Consider the following 25,904-nt stretch of genomic DNA (forward strand, 5'->3'; position numbering starts at 1 on the left):
AAAATGTCTACTAAGTGCCTACTACGTGCCAGGTACTGTTCTGGGAGAACAGCAATGAATAAAACAAGGCCTCTGCTCTCATGGAGCTTTCATCTTAATGTAATAAGTCTGAATATAAACAAAATAATAAATGGCATATGTCAGGTGGTATCTCTGTTGCTCCTCCTCAAAAAAAAAAAATAAATAAGCATCCCTGTTATTTCCAATCATCTTTCCCCAACTAGTCATACGTTATGATTTTACTTCTGATTTCGTACTTCTGATTTTATTTTTAAGTATATTCCTGTCAAGACCATCTATACCATTAAACATTGCTTATACATAACTTTCTGATTAATAATCAGTAATACCTCTTAATTTGTAGTTTATAACTTACTGCAAATGTATAGTAAACTCATATAGTGTAAATGGTTTAGAATATCAGAGCAGCAATCTCAACCTATTTGGTCTCAGAACCCCAGCCCCCTTTAAAAAAAAAGATTTTATTTGTTTATTTTTAGAGAGAGGGGAAGGGAGGGAGAAAGAGTGAGATAAACATCAATCAGTTGCCTCTCCTGTGCCCCCAACAAGGGGCCTGGCTGGCAACCAAGGTATGTTTCCTGACCTGACACTGAACTGAAGCCTTTTTGGTTTGCAGGATGACAACCAACCCACTGAGCCACAACAGTCACGGCTCAGAACCCCTTTTTATACTTTAAAAATTATTGAGTATGGCAAAAAGTTTTGTTTATATGAGTTATAACTATTAAAATTTATCATTAGATATTAAAACTGAAATATTTAAATATATTTATCCAGTCATTAAAATTAAGAGTAATAAATCCCATTATATGCCAAAACCAAAATACTTTTATGAAAATAAATGTTCCAAAGCAAAAATTTGTGAGAAGAGTGTTTTATTTCACATAACTGAAAGTCTTTGATATCTAGCTAACTAGAAAACAGCAGTATTCTCATATCTGCTTCTGTATTCAATCTCTTGGATATGTTGTTTTGTTTGAAGGATAAAGAGAATGTGGCCTCACAAAGATATGTATTTGGAAAAAGGAGGAACACTTTCATAGCCTTTTCAGTTAATTATCGACCAAAATGCAAAAAGGGGTAGTTCCTTAAAAGCTAGCTGCAAGGTAGTCTGAGACCATACCAAAAACCTCTTATTCTCCCCACCCCCACTTTCCCAAATTTGTTAAAGAAAAAGCAATAATGGTAAACCTCTAGAACATAGTCAATTTTCTGGGATTCTTTCCTTGGAAATGTGACTTTTGATTCCAAACACATGCCAGAGCATACATAACATGGTTCCCAATCGTACAAAGATGAGAGGCTGAAATCCTAAAATATTTTTCTTTCGGCATTCCCCAGTCTGTGGCTTCTGTCTTTGGATCAGCAACAATTGCCTGAACCATTACTACAGCTTCATTAATTTTTGTCTGCAGTTCTCTGAGCTCTTCTATACACAGCAACTGAAGTATTTGAGCAGCTTCATTAAGAACTGAATCTCCTACTTCCCACTAAGATGAGGAGTGGTAGGCATGCTCCGCATCCTCACACAACCAAAAGGTTCACAACTAACCTCAAAAACAGAATGCAATCAGAACTGCCAGAAAATGTAAATGCATGAAAGTCAGACAACCAAGGATTTAAAGACATACTCATCCCGATGGGTCTGAGCACCAGAGTTGAGGAACCGGGTAGAGAGGACGCAGTGTGGTATTGGGCCAGCAAGACAGGCAATCTCACATTCATGTGGGGTGGATAAAACCTGGGAAGAACACTTGGGGAGCCAGCCATCCCACACTCAGGTGAGACTGCAGAACCCAGGGTTTCATAACCAAAAAAATAAACCCTCATAACTTCTGGCTGTAAAAACTAGTGGGGGTTGGGGTGATAGAAGGAACTGGTGGTCTCTCATGATGGTCTATTAAAAGGACCCACAGCACTCTAAAATGTACAAAAATCCACCCATTCTGGGATTCAGCACCAGGGCAGCAACTAGAAATGTGCAAGTCACATACAGGAAGTGGGGGAAATGACTGGAAACCAGGTAGAGCAGAGCAAGCAACATGGTTCCCTCTCCAACCTCTCCCCCACTTACAGCACCACAAAGCCAGCGAATGGGTTGCCCTCCACCCCCAATACCTAAGGCTCTGCCCCTTACAACTTACAGGTACACCAAACCAGAGTAAAAGCAGCTCTACCTAATACATAGATACAAACATAGGGAGCCTGACAAATTGAGAAGACAAAGAAATATGGCCCAAAAGAAAGGACGGATCAAAACTCCAGAAAAAGAACTAAACAAAATAGAGATAACCCCCTTATCAGATGCAGAGTTCAAAACACTTGTGATAAGGATGCTTAGAAATCTCATTGAGTATAGCAAACACTTAAGAGAAGAACTGAAGGCTACACTAAGGGAAATAAAGAAAAATCCACAGGGAACCAACAGTGAAGGGAAGGAAGCCAGCACTCAAATCAATGAATCAATGATTCGGAACATAAAGAAGAAATAAACAGTCAACCAGTACAGAATGAAAAAAACAAGAATTCAAAAAAAATGAGAGAATAAGATGACTCTGGGACTTTTCCAAATATGACAACATCCGAATCATAGACATGCCAGAAGAAGAGGAAGAGCAAGAAATTGAAAACTTATTTGAAAAACTAATTAAAGGAAACTTCCCTAATTTGGTGAAGGAAACAGACATGCAAGTCCAGGAAGTATAGACAGTCCCCAACCAGATGGATGCTAAGAGGCCCACTCCAAGACACATCATAATTAAAATGTCAAAGGTTAAAGATAAAGAGAAAATCTTAAAAGCGGCAAGAGAAAAGCAGAGTTATCTACAAAGGAGTTCCCATAAGACTGCCAGCTGATTTCTCAAAAGAAACTTTGCAGGCTAGAAGGGACTGGCAAGAAGTACTCAAAGTAATGAAAAGCGAAGACCTACATCCCAGATTACTCTATCCAGTAAAGCAATCATTTAGAATCAAAGGACAGATAAAGTGCTTCCCAGATAAGGTAAAGTTAAAGGAGTTCATCATCACCAAGACCTTAATATATGAAATGTTAGGGATTTACCTAAGAAAAAGAAGATAAAAACTATGAACAGTAAAATGACAACAAATTCACAACCATCAACAACTGAATCTAAAAATTAAAAAAGAAATTAAAAAACATACTAAACAAACAACTAGAGCAGGAACAGAATCAAAGAAATGGAGATCACATGGGAGAGTTATCAGCACGGAGGGGTAAGGGGGACAATGGGGGAAAAGGTACAGGGAATAAGTAACATAAATGGTAGGTACAAGATAGACACGGGAGGTTAAGAATAATACAGGAAATGGAGAAGCCAAAGAAGTTACATGTGCAACCCATGGACCTGAACTAAATAAAGGGGAGGATTGATGGAGGGAAGGGGAGTACCAGACAGAGGGGGACAAAAGGCAGAAAAAAAATTGGGACAACTGTAAATGGCATAATCAATAAATATACTTAAAAAAAAAAAAAAAGAAGTGAATCTCCTGTGTCAAAAACCAAGAATATGTTCATCTAAAGCAACAGGCTTTAGTTTTGATTTGCTCGTTTGATTTGCTTTAGTAAATGCATATGTCAGGCACTCCTGGACCAAAATTCAAATTGCTTTAAGCATTACCAGGTAATAATGATGACACTGAATCTGAAGGTTAACCAAAACTCTTACACCAGCCTTAAAAAAAAATCAAGATTATTTACACCCAAATTGATCAATGTCTCTGCATTTTTAGCAGCAGTAATAGCATCTTTTGTGTAATAAGGTACCAAGTCCTTATAGACTTACAGCTAAATCAAGAAGCCAATCAATTGTTTCATGTGGATCTTGAATCTTGAAAAAACATACATTTCAAAGAACTTGGGTCAGTCACTGCTATGGGTGTTTTTCTTAAATTACATCTTCAAGCTTGTAATGTCTAATTTTCTGGTCTTCAAGCCAAGTAACAAAATTTCTAAACTGTTTGATCTTTGCAGTTGAAACCAGCAGGGTTTAGGGCTGTCAGCCTGTCCAGACTTCCCACTCTGGTCCCTCCAGGTTTGTCCAGGAGAGGTGAGGCAAGGAGGTACAAGGGGAAAAGCACTGGTAACAGCTTATATTCTTGTTATACTAAAATCCAATGTCTTATTTAGAATTTTGAATGGATCATTTATTTATGCATGACTGTGAAATACCACAAGTGGTCATTGGAAAATTGGTCATTTGGAAAATGTTGGTTCATTCTGTCATGTAGATTTTCTAAATGTTGATACAGTTTACCACAATATTTCATCAGAAGTTTTTAAATACTAAAAAGCTGTCAGTCTCACACTGATCTGGATACAAGATTTCTAAAATTCTAGTTTTCGCTTTAAAACTTCAACTACTGAGAGGAGTTTTGCTTGAAATGACAGGCACATTTCATTCATTTGAAGAAACATTTACCATGTGTTTATTTGCCATTCATCTAAATAGTTTGTCAATCATTTTCTCAAGTAAAAGTGGTATTACAACACACAAACAGCTTGTTCAGGTCACAAATCAAACAAATGTCTTTGAAATCACCACTGTATTTTACAACAGTGCTCCATGCATACCTCCAATTTTGCCACATAAGCTATTAAGATGTGCACTTAACAGATAGATGTAAACCTAGTAAGTTTTAGCTTCATCCAGGGCAGTAAGTACAACTAGTACTTATTACTGTGCAGCAGTAAATACAATTAATTCTGGGATAGTCTGGGGTCACTGATTTGATCTGTGCTAAAACTCCTGTGGCTTTATCACCCATTGCTTCTCTACCACCAGTACAAATGTCAGCACATTTTAAAAGGAAAATAATTGCTTAGTATTATCATAAAACAGGTTTTCTTTCATGGACCATACTTTGCAAACTACTGTATTAAAGTGACTCAACTGTCTTCAACATCGCTGGTGGTTTATATAAAATATGAGACAACTATATGCAAATAATAGTTTATAAAAGAGTCACCATTTGCTTGGAGGCCTTAAAAAAGCTTGTCCTCTTGGAATTTAAAACACTTTTTCTTGCCATCTTTTTATACTATTACAGCAACATTATTTAGAAATCATAAGATAACTTAGTAGTGCAAGAACATCATGTCTACCTCACTTTTGTGTACAGGTAAGGAAACCAAGACAGCAAGCATTTACTAGATGACTAACTCCAACAAGTATTTACTGAATTTCTACATCAGAAGACTGTGTCAGTGTGCTGCATGCTATGAAGGACACTCATTTCCACCCCTCACAATTCTCACATCTAGCTAGCCAGAAACACTTAGGTAGTAGAATAAACTACATTACAACCTCATGTAAGCTACATCAAACTTCATTTGAAGTGCTATGCAAACCTAGACAAGGGAGCATTGGAAAGGTAGAGGAGAGGGACCCAGAAAATCTGAGCAGGGTCCTAATAGGAGTACATAAGGCAGTTAGGAAGAGAAAAAATATCACAAGGAACCAGCTTGAACAAAAATAGGAAAATATAAAGGTGTATTGTATTGTAGTATTACACAATTAGATGTAGTGCAATGGAGGTAGTAGGAGAATCAGGAACAAGAGCAGATGAGATTGAAAAAATTAGCTGAAATCAAGATGGGGAAGTTGTGAATGCCCTACTAAGGAATCTAGACTAGACTCATAATAGTAGGATGGGGGGTAGGGGGGAGCAATGAAGTCTTTTTAGCAGGAAAATTACTACTATATTTGTATTTGGTAGTATGACTGGAAGCTAGAGGCAAGAAGGCAAAATCTCTCATGGCAGAGATTAGGATTACAGTAGTTAGTAGAAAGGTAAGGGACAACAAACAAGTATTTCAGAGGTAATTTAATCAGAGCTAACTGAACGTGGGAAATTCAGGGAGAAAAAAAGAAGACGATTTTAAATTTCAAGAATGGTTAACTGGTAAGTTAATCAAAGGTAGAAAAACCTTTAGGAGAGAAGGCAGTAAATTTGGGTTTCAAATGGGTTTCAGAGAAGAAGTGCCTGTCCAAATGTCTCAAATTTCAATGTGTCCACATTGCAGGCTTTTACTTACAAGTACCTGCTAAGACTCAGAAAATACTTAACAGTCTCTGGATTACTTAACCCTTAAAAAAAATGTACTACTGTGATTAAGAGAGTGTATTATCAAAAAATTGGAGTCAATTAATACTTGAATTATAATGATTTCAAAGGAGACAGCAAAGCAAGCTTGAGGAGAAGTGACTGGGATTATAGCTATGCTTAGCATTATCTAAATAAATGTCTTAGTACTACAGAAATGTTACCTAATACTTCATTAGCTGCTCTGCTTTCTGCCAAAATGTACTACTGTCAGGTCAATTGTGACACTTCTTTCAAATGGAACACAGCAAACAAACAAAAAAAAAATGCTACTGAACATAGTTTACATTTTTATTAAAAAGTTACATGAGAAAACTCCTGGCACAGTAGTTGGCATTTCTCGTTTATGTTGTTACAACCTTAAGGCCTTAATACCAGCATTCTCATTAAAAAAAAAAAAAGTAGAGCTCTAAAAAGTTAATCTGCCAGAACTGCTGCTAGCTCAGTAAGAATTTTGTAAACTGCTTGCTGAGGTACCAAACTACCAATGAGGCATCTACTGTGCACCAAGATACATCAAGAAATGAGACTTTATACCCAAGATCAAGCCAGATGACCACTGGGTGAATGAGAATTTGGGAAGAAAGCAAAATTTTAGGAAGAAATTTAAGTTGTATATGACTGTAGAAACATACTGACTAAAAAAGTGCTGTTCTTTTGGAAATTGAAAATTCAGGCCCTGGCTGGTGTGGCTCAGTGAATTGAGCACTGGCCCAGGAACCAAAGGGTCGCTGGTTTGATTCCCAGTCAGGGCACGTGCCTAGGTTGTGGGCCAGGTCCCCAGATGGGGGCACAGTATAGGCAACCACACACTGATGTTTCTCTCCCTCTCTTTCTCCCTCCCTTCCCCTCTATCTAAAAATAAATAAAATATTAAAAATAAAAAAGTCAACATCGGCCCACATTTTAATTAGCTAGGGCAGTTCTGTTTTGCTTTGTTTTGAATACTGTTTGGCTTTTAAAAATACTAAAAGCAAGGACTTATGGGCCCCAAGGATCCTGTCTGTCATCCTGGGTTAAAAGTCTGATCATTCTTTCACCTAATAACAAATGATCATCAACTGTCAGCCTAAATAAATTTTCCTCCTTCTATTTATATCATTTAATGGGAATGATTAAGCTATTTATAAACTTACATAGTAACAGTGTCAAGATCAAAGGTTGACCTGTACACAAGGTCTGTCCAGAAGGAATCCATCTACGTAATAAGAAAAATAGAGACGTTGATTGACAAGAATACAAGAAAAACACTACACAGGACAATGACGCCTCAGTCCCCTTTAAAGGAGGCACTTTGGGACCTCACACAGTTCTCCCAATCGCCATCAGATGTCCCATCATATATTCCTGAATATCATGGCTGGTCTGAAATCTCTTCCCTTTCAAAGGTGATTTTAGTTTTGGGAAAAGAAGGAAGTCACAGGGTACCAAATTTGGACTATAGGGGGACTGAATCACCTGGGTGATTTGCTGTTTTATTAAAACACTCTGACCAAGCAAAAGCATGGTGCACGAGCAGTCACGCTGTCGTGATGAAGCTGCTGATCACTAGTTGCCCATAGCTGTGTCCTTCTGAATCATCTGAATTGTTTCCACAGAAGAAATGTTTAAGCTTAATGCAAAATCTAATGCAGATTCATTGCTCTACTCCCTATTTTGAATGTGATGGCCACACAGTACACACTCACTCAGTGGTGTCTACTGCCCCCACTGACTAGTACAGTGAAGTCATCATGTGCATCCATACATGTGCATTCCAGTCCACTTCCCTTGGCTTCCGGGTTACATCTATGTCAGGCAAACCCAAACTCATCTTGTTATATTAACAATGGCTACACTTTTTCCAGACAGACTTTTTATATATTGTCATGGTCTTAGCAAAATTGTGGACTGTGATATGTTGCCCAGTAGAAGAAAAACAGTATGTATCTACTGTTAAATAAAGTAGGCAACATGCATAATTTTAAGTTCAATGTCATAAAAGAAATGAAGACAGACTAACTGTAGGAAGAAAAGTTTTTCCTTCAAGCTTCTAAAGCAATAGTTATATATTTTTAAGTGGTTTTTTTTTCATCCAAAGGGCTACCCTAGGAACAATGCATGAGTAAACACGAAAGCAAATTTTAATTCCATTTTTTAAAAAATCAAGTGTTAAGTATTAGAATGAGCCATATCATAAAACAGCTCAGTCATTTATTTGTACTTAAGCAGACAGTGGAATATTACACAGAGAATTCTTTAGGGACATCAAGCAGTAACAGAGGCTCTCAATCCTGGATATGCATTAAAATAATCCAGGGAAGGGAACTGTTTAATGACAATCCATCCCTATTCCCAAGTCCCAAGACCCATTTTTAGTCTGTGATGGGGCCTGAGTGCCTGTCTTTTAAAAATCATCAGGTAAAGAAATCTTAATAAGATAAGCAGATTGCATCAATGTCAACATATTAGTTTTAATATTATGCTATAGTTTTGCGAGATGTTACTGCTGCAGTAAAAGGTATGTGGGATCCCTCTGTATTACTTTTTGTAAGCGCATGTGAATCTATAATTATTTCAAAATGAAAAGTGTAATAAAAAAAAATCCCCAGATGATTCTGCTATGTAGCTGAAGTTAAACAAACAAACAAACAAACAAACAAACAAAAAAAAAAAACCAGTGGACTGGAGAATCTCAAATTCCACTCAGATCTAAGACACTGCAAATGATTCTTTTAGTCTTAGTCACTGAAAGGTAATTTGGAATGCTTATCATTTTAAGGTATAACAATGCTCTGCAAAGCCAAATACAAATATTTAAGGTTAATCCAAACTTTAAAAAAAACCCCAAAACTACTATGCCCTCTTATTGGTATATAAAGTGAACAGATAAACATTATACATAGTTGTCATTCCTCTTTTGATTGAGCCAGATATAGATAGACAGATAGACAGACAGATAGATAGATAATAGGAGCCTCTAAGACCTCACTCTTACATATAATCCGATCCTCTTGTTTATGGCCTGGATTTAGTTACTCACTTAAAACAAGTAGCAAAGTGGCGAAGTGATGGGATGTCACTTCTGACTGAAGATATAAAAAGACTAGTCTCCACCTTGGGGTTCTGCCCCACACACTTTGCTCAGGAGGGAAGAAGCTACTGTGTTGTAAGCTGTACTTTATGGAGAGCCCACATGGCCAGGAACTTATATCTCTGGCCAACACCAGCCCATGAAAATCCAAGACCTGCCAACAGACACATAAATGACCTTGGAAGGGGATCCTCTCCCAATCAAGCCTCGAGACCTGCAATCCTGCTTGACACTTTGGTTGCAGTCTTATAAGAATAGACACTGAGGGGTAGAAGGGGAGATGTAAGAGTATTTAAGGGGAATAAATGGTAATGGAAAAAAATGCAGTAAAAAAAAACCTAATTTTTTTTAAAAAAGGGAAGACATACTCAGCCAAGCTGAATCCAGAATGTAGACCCATAGAAAACTCTTAAGATAATAAATGTTGTTTTTAAGACATTAAGTTTTGGGGTAATATAGGGCTAAAGAGCAGTAGTGGTAAAACCCCCCAAAAAAGAAATCTACTGTGATGACTTGTGCCTGCCTACCTTACTTCATGCTATTAAACTTTCAAGCTTCTACTCTACAACACTATTGTCATCAATTTACAAACTCTTCCACTTTGGCTGACTTCACGTTCCTAATTCTCATTTCATTCAATTTCTCAGTATGCCTTCCTATTCCTCTTTTCTATCCATCCAAATCCTAGCAATCTTCCAGATTTGAATACCTGTTACTATTCACTTAACACTTGACTAAACTACTTAACTGACCAAACAACTTAGATAGTCTAATTCAGAGATCATGAACTCCTTCAAAAGAAGTCTTCTCAGTCTCTTCAACATTTAGTACAGTACCGAGTAGCCTTTACGGTATCCAAGACCTTATATCCCTTCCAGTGTATTAAATAAAGAAGCTCAACTATTTCAGTTTAAAAAAACCAAAAATCAAAAACAAACAAAAAAACCCCAAGCAACGGGGAAGGGTGGAAAGAAAACCAAGTGCTCCAACCTAAAATGTGAATTGTCACTAGCTTGGTTTGCATATTTAAAAGAACTGAGTAAAGAATACTATTTGAAGGATAGCCTAGTAGCGTTGTCCAGGCTCTTGAAATTTTCCTTCCATCAGCTGCTTAAACAACTTGTCTACCACCATTAACTCATCTCTGTAGTAATTTGCAACTCGTTACAACAAGGAGAAACACCGCTGTTAAATTTCAACTATATTTTTGCAGAAAAGAACACCATACAGACTTTTTGGCCAACTCAATACATCAGTGTATTGAGAAATGCTAAGCAGTACTTTAACTTGCATTAGCATCACTGCTTGTTAAAAGACTGCTGGACCCTACCCCTAAGCAGCTTCTTATTCAACAATAACTAATGTAATTTAAAGCTTCTAGCTCAAAGAGATCAGTTAGGAAAAGATGAACTCGTTCAAGAGGGGTAAACCATACCCAACACCCTATGACTTTCAAACCACACACCACACCCACTCTCATACACTTTCTCCCCTTCCTTTCCCTCTCTTACCCCACACACTCCACCCAAACAAGTTAGCTAATTTAAGTTCATTTGATGTGCATACTAGAGTTCAACTTTTTGGAAATAATGGGCATCTCCAATTAAGGATGTTAAATAAAACATTAATGTAAAAAAAGATCAATCTAGTAGTTCAACTCTCTGGTTTTAACTTCCCAGATTTAAAAGAAAAAAAAAGCAAAAACAAAAACAAAACTAGATACGTAACAGGTGTGACCTGACCAAAAACTTATGGCTCAAACAGAAGAACAAATCAAAGCCCCAGAGCCCATACTTTTAAGCGACCAAGAGATAGGCAACCTATCAGATCCACAGTTCAAAACACTGGTGATCAGGATGCTCTCAGAACTGGTTGATTTAGGTTGCAAATTAGATGAAAAAATGAAGGGTACACTAAGTGAAATGAAGCAAAATGCACAGGGAACCAATAGTGATAGAAACAAAACTGGGACTAAAATCAATGGAGTGGACCAAAAGGAAGAAAGAAACATCCAACCAGAAAAGAATGAAGAAATAAGAATTTTAAAAAATGAGAAGAGGCTTAGGAACCTCCAGGACATCTTTAAACGTTCCAACATCCGAATTATAGGGGTACCAGAAGGGGAAGAGGAACAGCCACCAGTGGAAAACTTATTTGAACCAATAATAAGGGAACTTCCCCAATCTGGCAAAGGAAATAGACTTCCAGGAAGTCCAGGAAGCTCAGAGGGTCCCAAAGAAGTTGGACCCAAGAAGGAACATACTAAGGCACATCATAATTACATTATCCAAGATTAAAATGAAGGACAGAATCCTGGAAGCAGCAGGAGGTAAGGGGACAGTCACCTACAAAGGAGTTCCCATCAGACTGTCAGCTGATTTCTCAAAAGACCTTCCAGGCAAGAAGGGGCTGGAAAGAAGTATTCCTAGTCATGAAATCCAAAGACCTACATCCAAGATTACTCTATCCAGCAAAGCTTTTATTTAGAACGGAAGGGCAGATAAAACGCTTCTCAGATAAGGTCAAGTTCAAGGAGTTCATCATCATCAAGCCCTTATTATATGAAATGTTAAAGGGACTTATCTAAGAAAAAGAAGATAAAAAATATGAACAGTAAAAAGACAGCAAACTCACAGTTACTAACAACCACACCTAAAACAAAAGCAAACAAAGGGGACACCTAAAATAGGAGCGGAGCCACAGAAATGGAGATCGCATGGAAGGTTAGCAACAAGGGAGGGGGAGAGAAGGAACGGAGTATAAGTAGCATAGCTGGTGGGGAAAAAATAGAGAGGGGCAGGGCAAGAGTAGTGTGGGAATTGTAGAAGCTAAAGAACTTAAGACACATGGACATGAACTAAAGGGAGGAATGTGGGTGGGAGGGAGTGTGAAGGGTGGAGGGGAATGAAGGGGGGGAGGGAACAACTATAATGGCATAATCAGTAAAATACATTATTTTTAAAAAGCTAAAAAAAAACCCTAAATTAACTTGCCATTTAGAAGAAAAGCCAGGGCTAGAACTGACTCCCAGTCTGTGCAAAATACTCTACAGTATCTCTCAATTTACACTTGAAACTTCACCTTAGAAGTTCTTTAAATTAAATTTTTTAATTAAATAAAAGGGGTTAAATATCAAGAACCAACAGAAAATTCTCCCACCAAGCATTAGGTTATTACTGTGGTTTTTTCAAAACAAGTTATTTAGCATAATAAATCTTGGAATAGCACCTCTCTATACCTCCTCTCTGACCACTCACATTTGAACAGCCCCATGCCCCTCTACCTCAGTATATACACTCTTTAAATGTGGCATTTCTAAGGGTTACTCTACTACTGCCCTTCTCACTCTACTCATTCCGAGAGTCAAAATCACGACAGTGCATGAACGGTGACTATTCTAGTAGTTTACAACTGTCACTGAAGTTAATAAAAATATATGTATGTTCAGGCTCCAAGACAGACTTAACTAATGAATAACAATCTCTGGCAATAGGGCCCAAGGACCTCTACATGTTCCTGAGGCAAAAACTATAACATGGTAATTGGAACACAAGCACAACCAACATTTGCTGAACACTGTTGTGAAAACAGGACATGCCAGAATTGTGTAGTCTTTAATAAACTATCTAGCTAATTAGAAAATTACACTTAAAAAATCCTTACTTTTTAATATTATCAATACTAGTTAGTTAATATAGTTGAGTACATTAAGGGCTTTAAGCATTTCTCTACCACTGGTTCATGTTAAAGATAGAAGAAAATCCCTGATCTTTTCTGAAAAGTTCAAAAGGTAAGGTACCATATTTTGTTGTGTATAGTAAATTCCCGTGTATAATGAGTGCCCACATTTTTGCCCAAACTTTCATGAAAAACCACTTTCGTTTTAATGTTTAAATTCAATTTCTTATTACATTTAGATACATTTTGTATTATAAAGAAATCTTGCCCTGGCTGGTGTAGCTCAGTGGATTGAGCACAGGCCTGCGAACCAGAGGACTGTGGTTCGATTCCCAGTCAGGGCACATGCCTGGGTTGCAGGCCAGTTTTCAGCAGGGGACACATGAGAGGCAACCATACATTGATATTTCTCTCCCTCTCTCCTTCCCTCCCCTTCTGAAGATACATAAAATCTTTTTTAGAAAACCTTAGCATTTATTTTTCAACATATTATGGTACAAGAAATTTCATATAACAAATAATTACAAAACACAAGAACAGGTATAACATGCATCCTCATTTTTCCCTCAAAAATTTGGGCAAAAAAGTGTGCATTACACACAACAAAATACGGGAGGTAGCCACAAAGAATTTAAATAAAACAAGACCAAATTAAACTGTAACAAGAGTTACAGAAAGCCAAAAAACCAAGTTTGCTAAAAGAAAGTGTTGACTTATTTCACTGAAGACTAGAACTAACCAGCAGATATAAACAAATAAAAGTATTTGTTGTTGCCCAGAACTACTCCCCCAGGAAAAGTAATCAAATTCCCAAGGGACGATCAACTTGGCAATCTTTTTTACATTTCAATCTTTTTCTCCCAAAAGTGTATTTTCAAATTCACTAATAAGATACCTAATTTCATATGGAAACGTATGCACCACAGGGGTGGGGGGAGGAGCAAGGCATTTAAATTTTTTACAACTAACAGCAAGCTAAGCTGAACTATTTGATAAACTTAAAACTTATTCTCACATTAAAGCAACATTAGTTTTTTTTAAACTAAAAAACTTAAACTGATATTTAAGGACTCTATGAATATAAAGTCTTATAAATCAATAAAAGATAAATATCCCAAAAGGGGGTAAAGTGAGCAAATGCAAAGAGTAATTTATAAAAGACACACCAATGCCCAATACACTTGTTCAAAGTTCAACCTCATCAGTTCTACTTTAGAAAAGTAAGAATGATCATTTTATCCCAAACAAGCACCAACTGATTTGAAGGAAGGAGCAGTGGGGTAACTACCATAACCTTTTCTGAAAGCAATAAGGTACTGTTTCGAATGCCTTGAAAATAAGCAAATCCTTTGACTCAGCAATTTAATTTATCCTAAGAAAACATTCAAAGATTTATCTATGAGGATATTCCCAATGAGGTTTATAAAAGCCAGAAAGTAAACAGAAAGTCAATAATAACAGACAGTTTAGATCTGTGATCACATAAGCACTTGAAAAATATTTACTGACAGGAAAGAGCTGAGATGCCTTCTGCTTTTTTCCTACTGAAAACATAAACAGGACAGTATCATTCTGTTATTAGAAAATATGTATACCTTACTTGGAGTTTCTGGAAAGAGCCACAATTACAAATTTTGGTGTGTCTCTCTGGGTGGCAGCTTATTTTGACTCTTTTTTCTCCTTGCCCAGTTTTTTTCTTAGAATGTGCATATATAACCTGTGTAACTTTTAAAGTTTAAATCTATTAACATAAATAACCTATAACATAACCACAGCATAGTTTACATCTAGTAAGTATACCATCTGGAGAAAAGATGGTCTGGGATAAAAATCCTATCCTTTGATTTACTGATATTTCTAAACACGAACTTTCAGCAAGGGATAAATATTTTATATTTAGGAGCTCTACTTAAAAGCATCCTTAACATAAAGTAGACTAGAAAGAAGTTGTTTTCAAAAACTCAAGCATGGAAACATGGTAAAAGTAGGACACCTAAAAAATCAAGTGTTTTGTAGGTCTTTTTAGTTCGGTTGTTTGCTCTCTCTCCTCTAAAATAATCAAGAATGAATGATGTGGAGTGCATTTCCTATATGTCTGTTTCAGAAGTAGCATAAAGAACCTGTAAGGTCTGACCTCAGTGATTAAGACACACCTAAGAGCTGAGAAAACTAGATGAGATTTAACTATGTGAAAAGAAATCATAAGTTAGTCTTGACTTCTTTTAAGCTAACTGAAATGCCAATAACCTAGATAAAAAGTTTGAAAACATCAGATTTTACACAGTTGTAAAAAATTTAGAGTATTTAATGTTTTACTGTGAATTCCTTTGATAAAGAGTCCTCAAAAAATTTTCTTAATTAATGGTCTAGTAAGTCAACTGTCATATTTTGGGGATTAAATAAAGAATAAAACTTATCCTTCTTCTACAACCCTTCAGTTTCCTCCTTACACCACATTATTTGTATAAAAGTTTGAGATTTCCACTCTTTAGTAATAGCACCAGATATCAGATTTCTTTTACCAGTACTCAAAACACTGCTTTCAAATGGGCCTAAATAGATGGTTTAATTTTCAAAAAAAAGTACTGCTTACTAGACAATACTGTAAAAATCTGTTAATCATGCAAACTCAACAAGTAGGCAGTGACATACTGCTAATTTGCCAATGGATATTAGCCAATCAATTTTAAGGGAAAAAATGTAATGACTGACACACAAGAAAGCACAGTAACTTACTATATATAGTCTCCTTCCATGAAACTTGTGTTGTCTGAAAGTTGCACTAAATCAAGACTTCCTTCTTATTCTTCAATCGTATACCTGACCCCTCATAACTATTTTCAAGTGGAAATTTCTTATTTCCTAAATCTCAAAGATGCAAAATCTGACCAAGAAGGTTAAATAAAATGTGGTTATCTATTTAAACCAAGCTTAACATACTGACCACGAAATAAAATTTACCAGAAACGAGAGTCAGGAAGCAAAAAGTCTTTACTTTCTAAATCACAATAAAGTCCTGTCCAATGTCAAACAATAACACTGCGTTTTAGCTGAGAGTCTGGGTATGCAATTTGCAATAACGCTTCCAATAGCTTCAAGTAAGTTATAAGCTACTACTGGGGAAAGCAGCAGTTAGGCCCCAAACAACAAAGACGTTAAAAAAAAAAAAAGGCAAACAGAAGCCTCACCATCGGAAAAGAAGGGCCACCAGCACCTCTTCCGAGAAATAGTTCCCTTCCCCCACCTTTAAGTAGGCACTTAAGACTGCCAAGCAGATCCATTTCTTTATTAACTGATGCCCGCTTGGGGCAACCGTACACCAAGCTGCTCTTAGGCCTTCTCTAACCCCTTCCAAAAGTGCTCAAGTGAGACTGAAGGCCCGGGGATTCCTCTTCTCCTCCACCATCCTTCTCCGCCCCGCCCCTGTGGTCGCTTCTGGTGCCAGAGGAACACCGGACCCAGAGACAGCCAGGAATTGCCAGCCCGAGAAGTCCCAGGCGGCCAGAGGCCTCCGCCATAGCAGGACCTGGAAAGCACCGCCCCCAGCGCACCTCCCTACACCCGGCTGGCTAACCGGCGAATGTCTGCTTTCGACACTCTCTGTCCCCAGCAGAGGCAGGGAGAAGACAAGGGCGGAGCGGGTTGGGCTGCGCACCAGGCCCAGGCCTGCCCCTCGGGGCCGCGCGGGCCCCTAGACTCTGCTCCCTGGTCAAGCCCGGTGAAGCCAAACGCGGCGGCCACCCTCACCTGGATGACCTCGTTGACCTCCCGGATACATTCCACCATGTGTTGCAGTATCTGCTCGGCCGTGAGCACCTCGTAGCGGTAATCCTCCTCCTGCTCGTGACCCGGCCCGCCACCGCCACCACCACCACCGCTGCCGCCGCCGGGTCCCAAGGCGCTGCCACCGCCGCCGCCCGTCACCCCGCACAGCAGTCCGTCTCGCTCCCCGCCGACGCCCAGCCCGGGCTCTACCAGCTCCACCTCGCCCAGATCCAGGTTATCATCGTCCGGCTCGTCCTCGTCCTCCTCCTCCTCCTCAGCGCCGCTGTCCTCCTCGCTGCACTCTTCGTCCTCGTCGAACTCGTAGTTATAGCCCTCGTCCGAGTCCATGGCGCGACGCGCGGGAGCCCAGCGGACGCGGGTCCTGAGGTGGGGAGAGGGCGGGGACGCCCAGGCTCCGGGTCTCGCTCCGGCTCCGGCTAATGTCCGGACGCAGGCCTGGCTCCGGCCCCGCGGGCCGCGGCTCCTCCCCAAGCGCGGCGGTTGGCAGTTGCCGGCTGGAGGCGGCGGCGGGCGCGGGGGGGGGGGACGCGGAGGAGGGAGGGAGCAAGGGGGCCGCTCGGCTCCCGCCTCAGTCAGACGGGGTTCCACTCCGGCCTCCGAGAGAAAAGAGTCCCCAGCGCCACCTCCACGGGCCGCTGCTACCGCTACTGAGCCAACAAAGGGGCAAGCGTCACAGCGTCGCGCTGCGTAACGCGTCACTATTCTTGGCGTCACCGCGCCCCGCCCCGGCGCCCCTGCGTGGAGTGCGGGGAGACCCCACGGCTCTGCCTGAGACTGGGAGCGCGCCACAGCTAGACTGGTCTCGGTTCCGGCTGTAGTCGCTACGAAGGCGGAGACTGTTAGACCCTGTTCTTGAGGAAGCGGTGACTTCCCCGTCACTGCGAGAGGGCCTTGTCCCCCCAACTCCGCCCCGGACCGCCCAGGGGGTGATTTTGCCACAGGTCTTAGAGATCCGCACCCCTCCCACGAGCGGATGGGAAGCGGCCTTCTAGTCCACCCAGGAGTTATTCTGGGAAGATCTTGGATGTTGAGCCAAAATTCCTGTTCAGGCTACTAAATGGAAGTCTGTTTTATGCAGAACCTCTAAACGTGTGACAGATGAACCTCATCTTAAGTAATTTGTTTCTGTACACTGCCACAAACGAACAGTGGTTTTCAAGTCGCCTATAGCGACGTCATTTTAAAGAAGCTTTTCTTGAGCTCTGCTCAGCAAGCACCCAATTCACGGGGCTCTGTATAAGGGTTTTACCTATTATTTCTCATATTCATGAAGCCACAGTATCCAATCTCCTTAGAAAAGGAACTCAACCAAAACGAGAGAACTCTTCCCCTATTAGCCTCTGCGTGGGTCCCCCCCCCTTTTTTTCTTTGAGTTTTTAAATAATCAGATTTCCTAAACAGAATTTGCACATTAAAGCTTTTAACATCAGTGCTGGTACTGTAGGTTTGGTTCTTGGATTCTGTTTCCACTTACTAACTGTGTTGTTGCCACAACTGGGGCAAGCTAAGGACACTAGCAACTCTTCTCTCCACCTCATCCCCATTGCTAGATACCTACAGGAAAAAAAAATCAGTAGCACCCAGCGGTACCCTAAACTCCTTTGCCCTATCTTTTTTTTTCCCATCATACCCCTACTTTGAATTAACCCTACCATTCATATCCTCCCCTTTGGGACTAGAACAGCTGACCACTACTGCAGAAATCTGTATAACAACATGCATTCTATTACTAAGTTCAAGTGACCAAGCACAAGCAAATCCTCAATACCAGCCCACAATCCTGTTAAACTTTTCTGAATTGTTTCTTCCACCTTAGGCAACTCTTTCAAACCTTCACCAGTTTTCTCCCCCCACCCAACCTTGCTTTTCTAAATCCTCTCAAAGTAGACAGTCACAGAGAATTTTTAAGTCATAAGGACCAATGTAACCGAAGCATGCTAAGCAAAGACAAGATTGTTAAGGGTTATAGTGAGAGAAGGCAAATCAAGGCAGGGGGTCATCAGGGTCTTGTAGACCATCTTAAGTTTTACATCATTGCAGTGTGAAGCATTGAAGTGTTTTAAGCAGAATAATAAAATAATATGATCTGTGTTTTTTAAACATAACCGTGGCTGCTTTATGGAATATGGACTATGAAAGCAGAGACCAATAACAACACTATCTCAGTAGTCCAGGTGAATAACGATAATAGCTTGGGCTAGGGTTGTGATAATAGCGATGATGATAAGTGGTCAGATTCAGGTATAATTTGAGAGTAGAGCCAATAGATTTGCTGATGGCTCGACTGTGGGGTTGTTAGAAGAATCACGAATGACTTCTAGATTTGGGGCTCAAACAAGTGAGTGAATGGTGGTTCCATTTACTAAAACATGTTATATTTGAGATGGTTTTTGGACACCGAGGTAGAAGTGTTGAATAGGCAGTTCTATGTACTAATGTACAAGAGAAGTTAGAATTGAAGATAGAATTTCACCAGGGTTTATGTCAACAATGTTGAGAAGTAGCATAGGCTAAAGGTTAAAGCTTAGGCTCTGAAGAAAACATTTGAATTTGCCTCTGCTCTTCCAGTTGCTGTCTGTAACTTTGAGCAAATTATTGAACCTCACTTTGGAGGCTTATAATTTCTATTCTCATATGATTCTTTGTGAGAAATAAGTGAAATAATGTATCTAAAGCACTTGCCACAGTGCTTGGCACATAGTTAACTGCCAAAAAACCCTAGAACTTTTAAAAAGTGTCATATATCACCTTGCATATTGTGGGGAACACTATAGCCAAGTGGATTTATAACCTTTTAATTGTTTTTATTTTAATTATGTATGTATGTATGTACAAGGCCTGTGTTATCCCCATTATCTAGGTAAGAAAATGGATTTGCTTTCTTCTCAGAAAAATGTTCCATCATCTCATGACTTTTTTTTTTTGTCAATGACATGGGAGATATTATAGTGCTCCTGAATTTTGGGGTCTCCTATTCATGCACAAACCTCCATAACCAGATTTTTTCAGCAACACTCATTCCATTGATACTTTAGAAATTATCTTAGAAACAGGTTAGGTTATAGTGCTATTTAAGGAAACCTGTATAACAACTTCTCTCTGACCCCAACTTCTCTCTATTGGCCTAGGACTGACCCACATACAATGTTTTTCCAAATGACTTGACTATAAAGATCCTGACTGTGTTATTGTTTTCTCAGCTATGGTGATTACTGGGTACAAGTACAGTAGTCTGTAAACAACAACAGACTACAGTCCTTGAAAAACAGAATAAACAAGTTAATATTTCCTTGGTGCCAAAAGAATCATTGTTGGTAATTAGTTACTTCCATTGTGCCCCATATCCTAATAAGGTAAAAAATATTAGTATATGTTAATTAAATATCTGCTCATGGAGTAAAACTCCATAAATATTTATATGCTCACCAAATGGTTATGAACAAAATTCCAACAGGAAGAATATGAAAGTGCTTTTCAGATAAATAGAAATTAAAATAGCACTGGAATTTTTCTAAGGTGAGATAATAGAATTGTAAGCTATGGAAAAGCCTCTAGCAATGACAGGGTTCAGAGTGACCAACCATCTCAGGTGGCACAGAACAGGGATTTCCAGGGATGTGGAATTCAGTGCTAAAACTGGGAAGTTCACAGGCACACTGGAACGGCTGGTCACCATACAGGGTGCCCCCTCCAAAATTCTTCTATGAGGTAATTAACACACTGTATCCAAAACTATGTGGAAAGAAATTGCTTTTTTGTCACTTTGTGTATAAATTTGTTTTAATGCAGCCTTTTTTGTGTGTTTGTTTTTAAATGTTTCCATTGTTTTTACGAGGCATAAAATAAGAAAATTTAATTTTAGTTTTAATGTAATTTTAATTTGAAGTTAAATTTTAGCAGAAGTACAGAGAGATACTAATAAGCTAATTGAGTATTTTGCATTTCTTTAAAAATATGTGTGTGTGCTTCAAATGTTGCAAATAACAATTGTTACACCATTGTTGAGAAGCAGATCTTATCACACCAGCTCTATGCAGTAAATAATAAAGCTTAGAGAAACTGAGGTTTTATATCTCATTACAAGTCTGATAGGAAAAGAAAGAAGTCTGATAGAGATAGGATAACTAAAAATAGAACCCAAGATTCCCGACTGAAGCCCTTTCTCTAAATCTTTCTTGTAGAATACAGGCCCTGTAAGACTTTACTACTGAACTTGAGATTCCAAGTAATTATTTATATTATGTGGTAAATTAATGTTGGGACTAGAAGTAGAGTACATGCCCTCAATTAGTCAAAGGTACAAAACTTATTGTGTCTATTTTCCATAAATTGCAAGACACATTTGGCCTAAAAGTGCCCTTTTGCCCCAAGCAAAAACTAGCAAATGATCACCTCCCCAAAAATGACCATGTGTTTGTTCTAACAACTCAGCCACTTGAAGAAAAAAAAAAGTTTTTTTTAAAAACAAACATCTGCAAAACAAATACTTCTCTGTATTTCACAGTATCGCTAGTTTATCCTATTGCCTTATGGATGTATTTGAATGAGGGGGCAAAAAGTGAGCAAACTTATTACTAAGTCTCTCCTCCACGCCAAAGGAGGTGCATGGACATTTAATTTACTTCTTAGGATCTTATGAAGTTGGAATTCTTAACCTCATTTTATAGATGAGGAAAAAAACTCAAAGGTGAGTAGTAATTTGCCAAAGGCCACAACAGGTGGCAGAGCCTTAATAGAAATCTATGTGTTTAGAGTTCAACTCTGCCGTTTTTAGCATACAACTTTAGGAATTATAATAAAATCTTATTCCTATTCTAATATATGCTTTTGTTATTTGTTATAATGGAGTAATTGCTACCCAGCCTACTATTGTCCAGATTGGCAGCATAAATTGCAATATTTTTTTCTTCCTGGAAATAGGTAATAAAATAGAATAATGAATAGATGTCTTATCCTTTATTCACACCATCCTGCTTTATTCTTATAGATACATTCTTAGCATTTTAATGAAAACCTAAAATATATAAGTCACAATTTTTGTTGGTCAACCAATCAATAGTTATTTATTAGTTTCTACTCAGTGCAAAGAACCTTTCTGGGCATCTTGAAAAGGTAGAAAAGAAGAACTCTGGCATCTAATCAATCATTATTTATTTAAGAAGAAGAGACTTAAATAAAAAGGAAAGGTTAGCTCTAAAAATGGTAACTGTGCATTGAAGGCATGTCACGAGTCAAGAAGAGCGGCACACATGGTAGGGGCTGAAAAAGCTTAAAGAAGACAGAAGTCACTAGACTGGGGTATTCTAAGAAGTCATATGCTGGACTTTCTCATACCTCCAAGCCTTCGTGTCAGTCGTTTCTTCTGCCTGACATCCTTCCCAACCTCTCTCTTCCTCTCAAATAATCTGTATGCTTCAAGACTTTCTTTTTTTCAAGCCATTCCAAACCTGGCACTTGATACCTAGAAAATGAGTTATTCCCGTATGTCCCATTCCTAACCAACTCCCAAGATTTGGTAATGTTGGAATGAATTAATATAAACCTAAAGATGTAAACCAATAGACATTTATTCACTTCTTTCCTCAAAGTGTGTTGAATTTTGCCAACAGTAGATCAATATTGGTGTTCTTACCTGTTAATTCTTCTAGGTCTCCATGAAACTTGAAGGTTGTGAGGAGAAGGACGAAGGGTTCTGATGTGCATGCCTTCCATGCACCCCTTACCTCTAGGATTTCTGTAGGGTTTCTATAGGAAAAATGCCCATCTCACCTCTCACATCCTCAGTGGTGCCTCGGCTTTTAATACTTCATGGCAAGAGTGCATTGATGTTGGAATTCAACGGATCGGACACAACTTTTATGGTCCAGACTGGTTATGAATGAGAAAAGGCCTGCAGTACAGAGGAAAGAAGAAGTGCCTTAAGGACCCGAAGGTAGAGTAACTACGGCAACCAAGAAACAGCAGTACCTGACGGGTCTACCTAGCCCCAAAGTTTTCAGAAATGAAAAGGCTTTTCACTTTCAAATTTTTCTTTTTTCCTTTGTGTCTCTCTTGGGTATTTTATTCCACTTGTTTTGTGTGAAACAACACCATGATGTAAAAGGCATAGTCACCTCTTCCAGCTCCAGGAACCAGATGCCACTCCTTACAGTTATTTTGCAATATAGCAAGAACTGGTTTTTCCATTGTGTCTCTCCTACTGTACCTTCAGAGATATCACCAGTAAAGTAATAATGAAGGAGTTGTGATACATGACATCTTGCCCGGAATTTTTTATGAGCTGCTTCACATTTGGCTTTTATGTAAAGATACTTTAACATATTGGATGTGTGGTTTGACACACTCAAATGCTAAAGCGCTGAACGGAGTTCTCATTTTAAAGAGTTTTAAAGGTCAATAAAATAATTAAAGTCATTATATTGTGGCTAAATGGCATTAAAAGGGAATAGTACCAAAGGGTTATACCATATTGATTAGTTTTTTAAAAATCAAGCATAGCCAGGTTTATGCCGCCATATTTTTATGTGTGTGTGAATCATAAACTGTATTATGAGCTATGAGCCTTTGTTTTCTTCTCAGTGAGTGAATGTGGGAGGTTGCAGTTCAGGCAGAGGTGTGCAAAAGTGAATATTCTTACCCGGCTAATTTTGAGAGGTAGTACGGCATGCTAGCACCACCGGTTCCAGAGCTAAAAGCCCCACTTATTAAATACAATATTATATGAATTTAAGCAAGTTATGTAACCTCTTAAGACCATATTTGCCATCTAAAAAATAAAGAATAATAACAGGATTTTCCTTATTGCATTGTAACAATTAATTGGCTTCATGTAAAGGACTCATTACATTATTACTATTAGACACAGAAAATGTACAATATTTAGACTTAGCCCTGAGAATGTACAAAGATGATTATTCAGTCACCTTTAAAGCAGTGGCCTTTGAAGAATGCAGAGCATTATTTATTTGTCAAATTGTTGATAATGTTGCTGAGCTCTTCTTGTATGCCTGATTTTTTTACTGGTTAATTCAATAAGCCAATTATTTACCGAAAGTATGTCAGGCATTGTGCTAGATGTTGAGAATGAGAAGAAAAATAAAAAACATTTCATCTCTCAAGAGGTTCAGAGACTGATGAGGGAAACAGCCATGTAAACCATTAATTATATTATAATATGATAAGTACTATAATGAAGTATGATATGAATGTGAGGGGAGAAGAAAGATAGGCATCTCCACGTGGGAGGCAGACAAGGGTGTCATGGAAGGCTTCCTGGGGGAGGGGTGGCCTAAGCTGAGTATTGGAGGAAAAACAAATGATGTTCTGGAAAGAGGGAGTATGTATATGTGTAGAAGTATGAAAGGATATGGCATATTTGAACCATGACCTGTTTGGAGGATTGCCAGCAAGTCAACATGCATGAAGTTTAGGGTGTATATAAGACTATTATAAATGCCCTTGTCCCTTCTCTGTGCCTTTCCCATAATCCTTTCCCTCTCTGGTTCTTTTTTATATTCTCTTCCCCTCCTCCTCGGCTAAAGTTTCCATAGCTTTCAAATAGTAGAACTAGAAATCAAAGCCATGATTCATCCCTCTGTCTCCAGAGTCTATGCTTCTGCTATGCTACTTTGAAGATTTTTCACTTTTTAATTAAAGTTTGTCATTATTTTCCTAGAATTTTTGTGAGAGAGATGATATCGTGTTGCTTGCTTTACCAAACTAATTTTGATTATTGCATTTGGTTTATATGGGACAATACAATAGGTGCAAGGAGGGGAAGATGTGTTCTACCTTAATTCAATTGAACATACATTTACTGAATGCAAATGGAATTGGACGTAAACCATTGTACTGGGTATTACTGAAAATACAAAACAAGTTACATTTCCTATCCTTAGGAAGCTTATAATTTGATATAGGAAATAATACTTACAGGAAAAAAGTTAATGCAAAACAGCTCATCTAACAGCTGTCTGTTAGGTTTCACACTAGGGTAGTGGTTCTCAACTTTTTTTTTCATTATTGGCCTCTAAGGAACATTTTTAGAGCTTTTATTCCTAGCCATTTCCCACCCCCCTCATGAAAATTTATTGCCATAGATATACTGCATATATATTTATGTATTATATGTAGATTTGTGTTTTATACATAAAAAAGAGAATATACTTTTTCTCACACACACCCCCAAGAAAGAATTCTTGTCCCTCCAGGGGCAATAATACCCATGTTGAAAATGTTTACACTAAGCTAGGCTATCACTTTCAAAATCTAAGATTGGCAATCAAATTCTAGTTTCAGAATTTTGGTAAGTATGTACCAAGGACTAAGTACGATTTAAAAACTAAATTTCCTGGGTTAAAAAAAATGACATTAGGTGAAAAAGTAAAATAATTGTGTATATTCATAACTGTGTGGCTGAGCTTAGGGCTGCCACACTGTGTAACTCTGGGGGAGTATAGTCACAGTATAGCCTGTAATGGGAAGGGGAGAATGGAAAATAATTTGAAACTATAACCATGTTGTGGATGAAAGAGAAACTCAAGTTCATAAATTATTTCACCTTCAGCCCACTCTAATCATCTTAAACTTTTCCCAATATTCTTATTCTGTACAGAATTATTTGTTTGTCCTCTGCAATATGTAATTAATTATCTGTGAATGCATGCCTTATTCACTCACATATTAATTTATTTAAAGGCCAGAAGTATATACCAACCAGAAAATTCACAGGGTATGTACATTCATTTTAGTCCTCAGTCTAGAGCTAAGATTACTAGTGCTATGCTAATGTTTACTCCATATAAACATTCCTTACAAATCAGTTTCTCAAAGCTAAAGAATTCTCCCCAGGACAAAAATTCTCCTGGCCTATACACCAGGGAATTGAAGGAAGTCTCCAGCCAACCCCCTATGAGGAGCTAAATCTTTAGCAAGGAACTGAAAGCCTTGGTTCAAAAGCCTAGAGGAGCTAAGTCTTGCCAACAACCATGTGAGCAAGCATGAAGTAACTCTTCCAGCAGTCAACTGCTCAGATGAGATTGCAGCCCCAGCTAACACCTCGTTTGCATCCTTGTGAAAAAACTTGAGATACAGAGGACACAGCTAAACCACGCCCAGATTCTGACCTACAGATCCTCTGAGATAATGTTTGTTGTTTTTATTTTTTTTTTTTAAGATTTTTGTTTATTTATGTTTAGAGAGAGGGAAAGGGAGGGAAAAAGAA

At 38.4% G+C, this 25,904-nt stretch overlaps 1 protein-coding gene and 1 pseudogene across 1 annotated transcript in view; both read right to left on the bottom strand.

Moving 5' to 3' along the window:
* The window catches only part of ARIH1 (ariadne RBR E3 ubiquitin protein ligase 1), a 148,972-nt gene extending 131,618 nt beyond the window's left edge, over positions 1-17,354 (bottom strand). The window contains exon 1 of the mRNA XM_053656845.1: positions 16,643-17,354. Coding sequence (XP_053512820.1) covers positions 16,643-17,008 — 366 coding nt within the window. The 5' untranslated portion in view covers positions 17,009-17,354. The remainder of the gene's footprint in view (positions 1-16,642) is intronic.
* LOC119043321 (RNA transcription, translation and transport factor protein-like) lies at positions 292-16,413 on the bottom strand (annotated as a pseudogene).
* Positions 17,355-25,904: the final 8,550 nt, after the last annotated feature.

The sequence above is a fragment of the Artibeus jamaicensis genome, unplaced genomic scaffold (genome assembly GCF_021234435.1).
Source record: "Artibeus jamaicensis isolate MK-2021 breed Jamaican fruit bat unplaced genomic scaffold, CSHL_Jam_final scaffold_286, whole genome shotgun sequence".
NCBI classification, from domain to species: domain Eukaryota; kingdom Metazoa; phylum Chordata; class Mammalia; order Chiroptera; family Phyllostomidae; genus Artibeus; species Artibeus jamaicensis.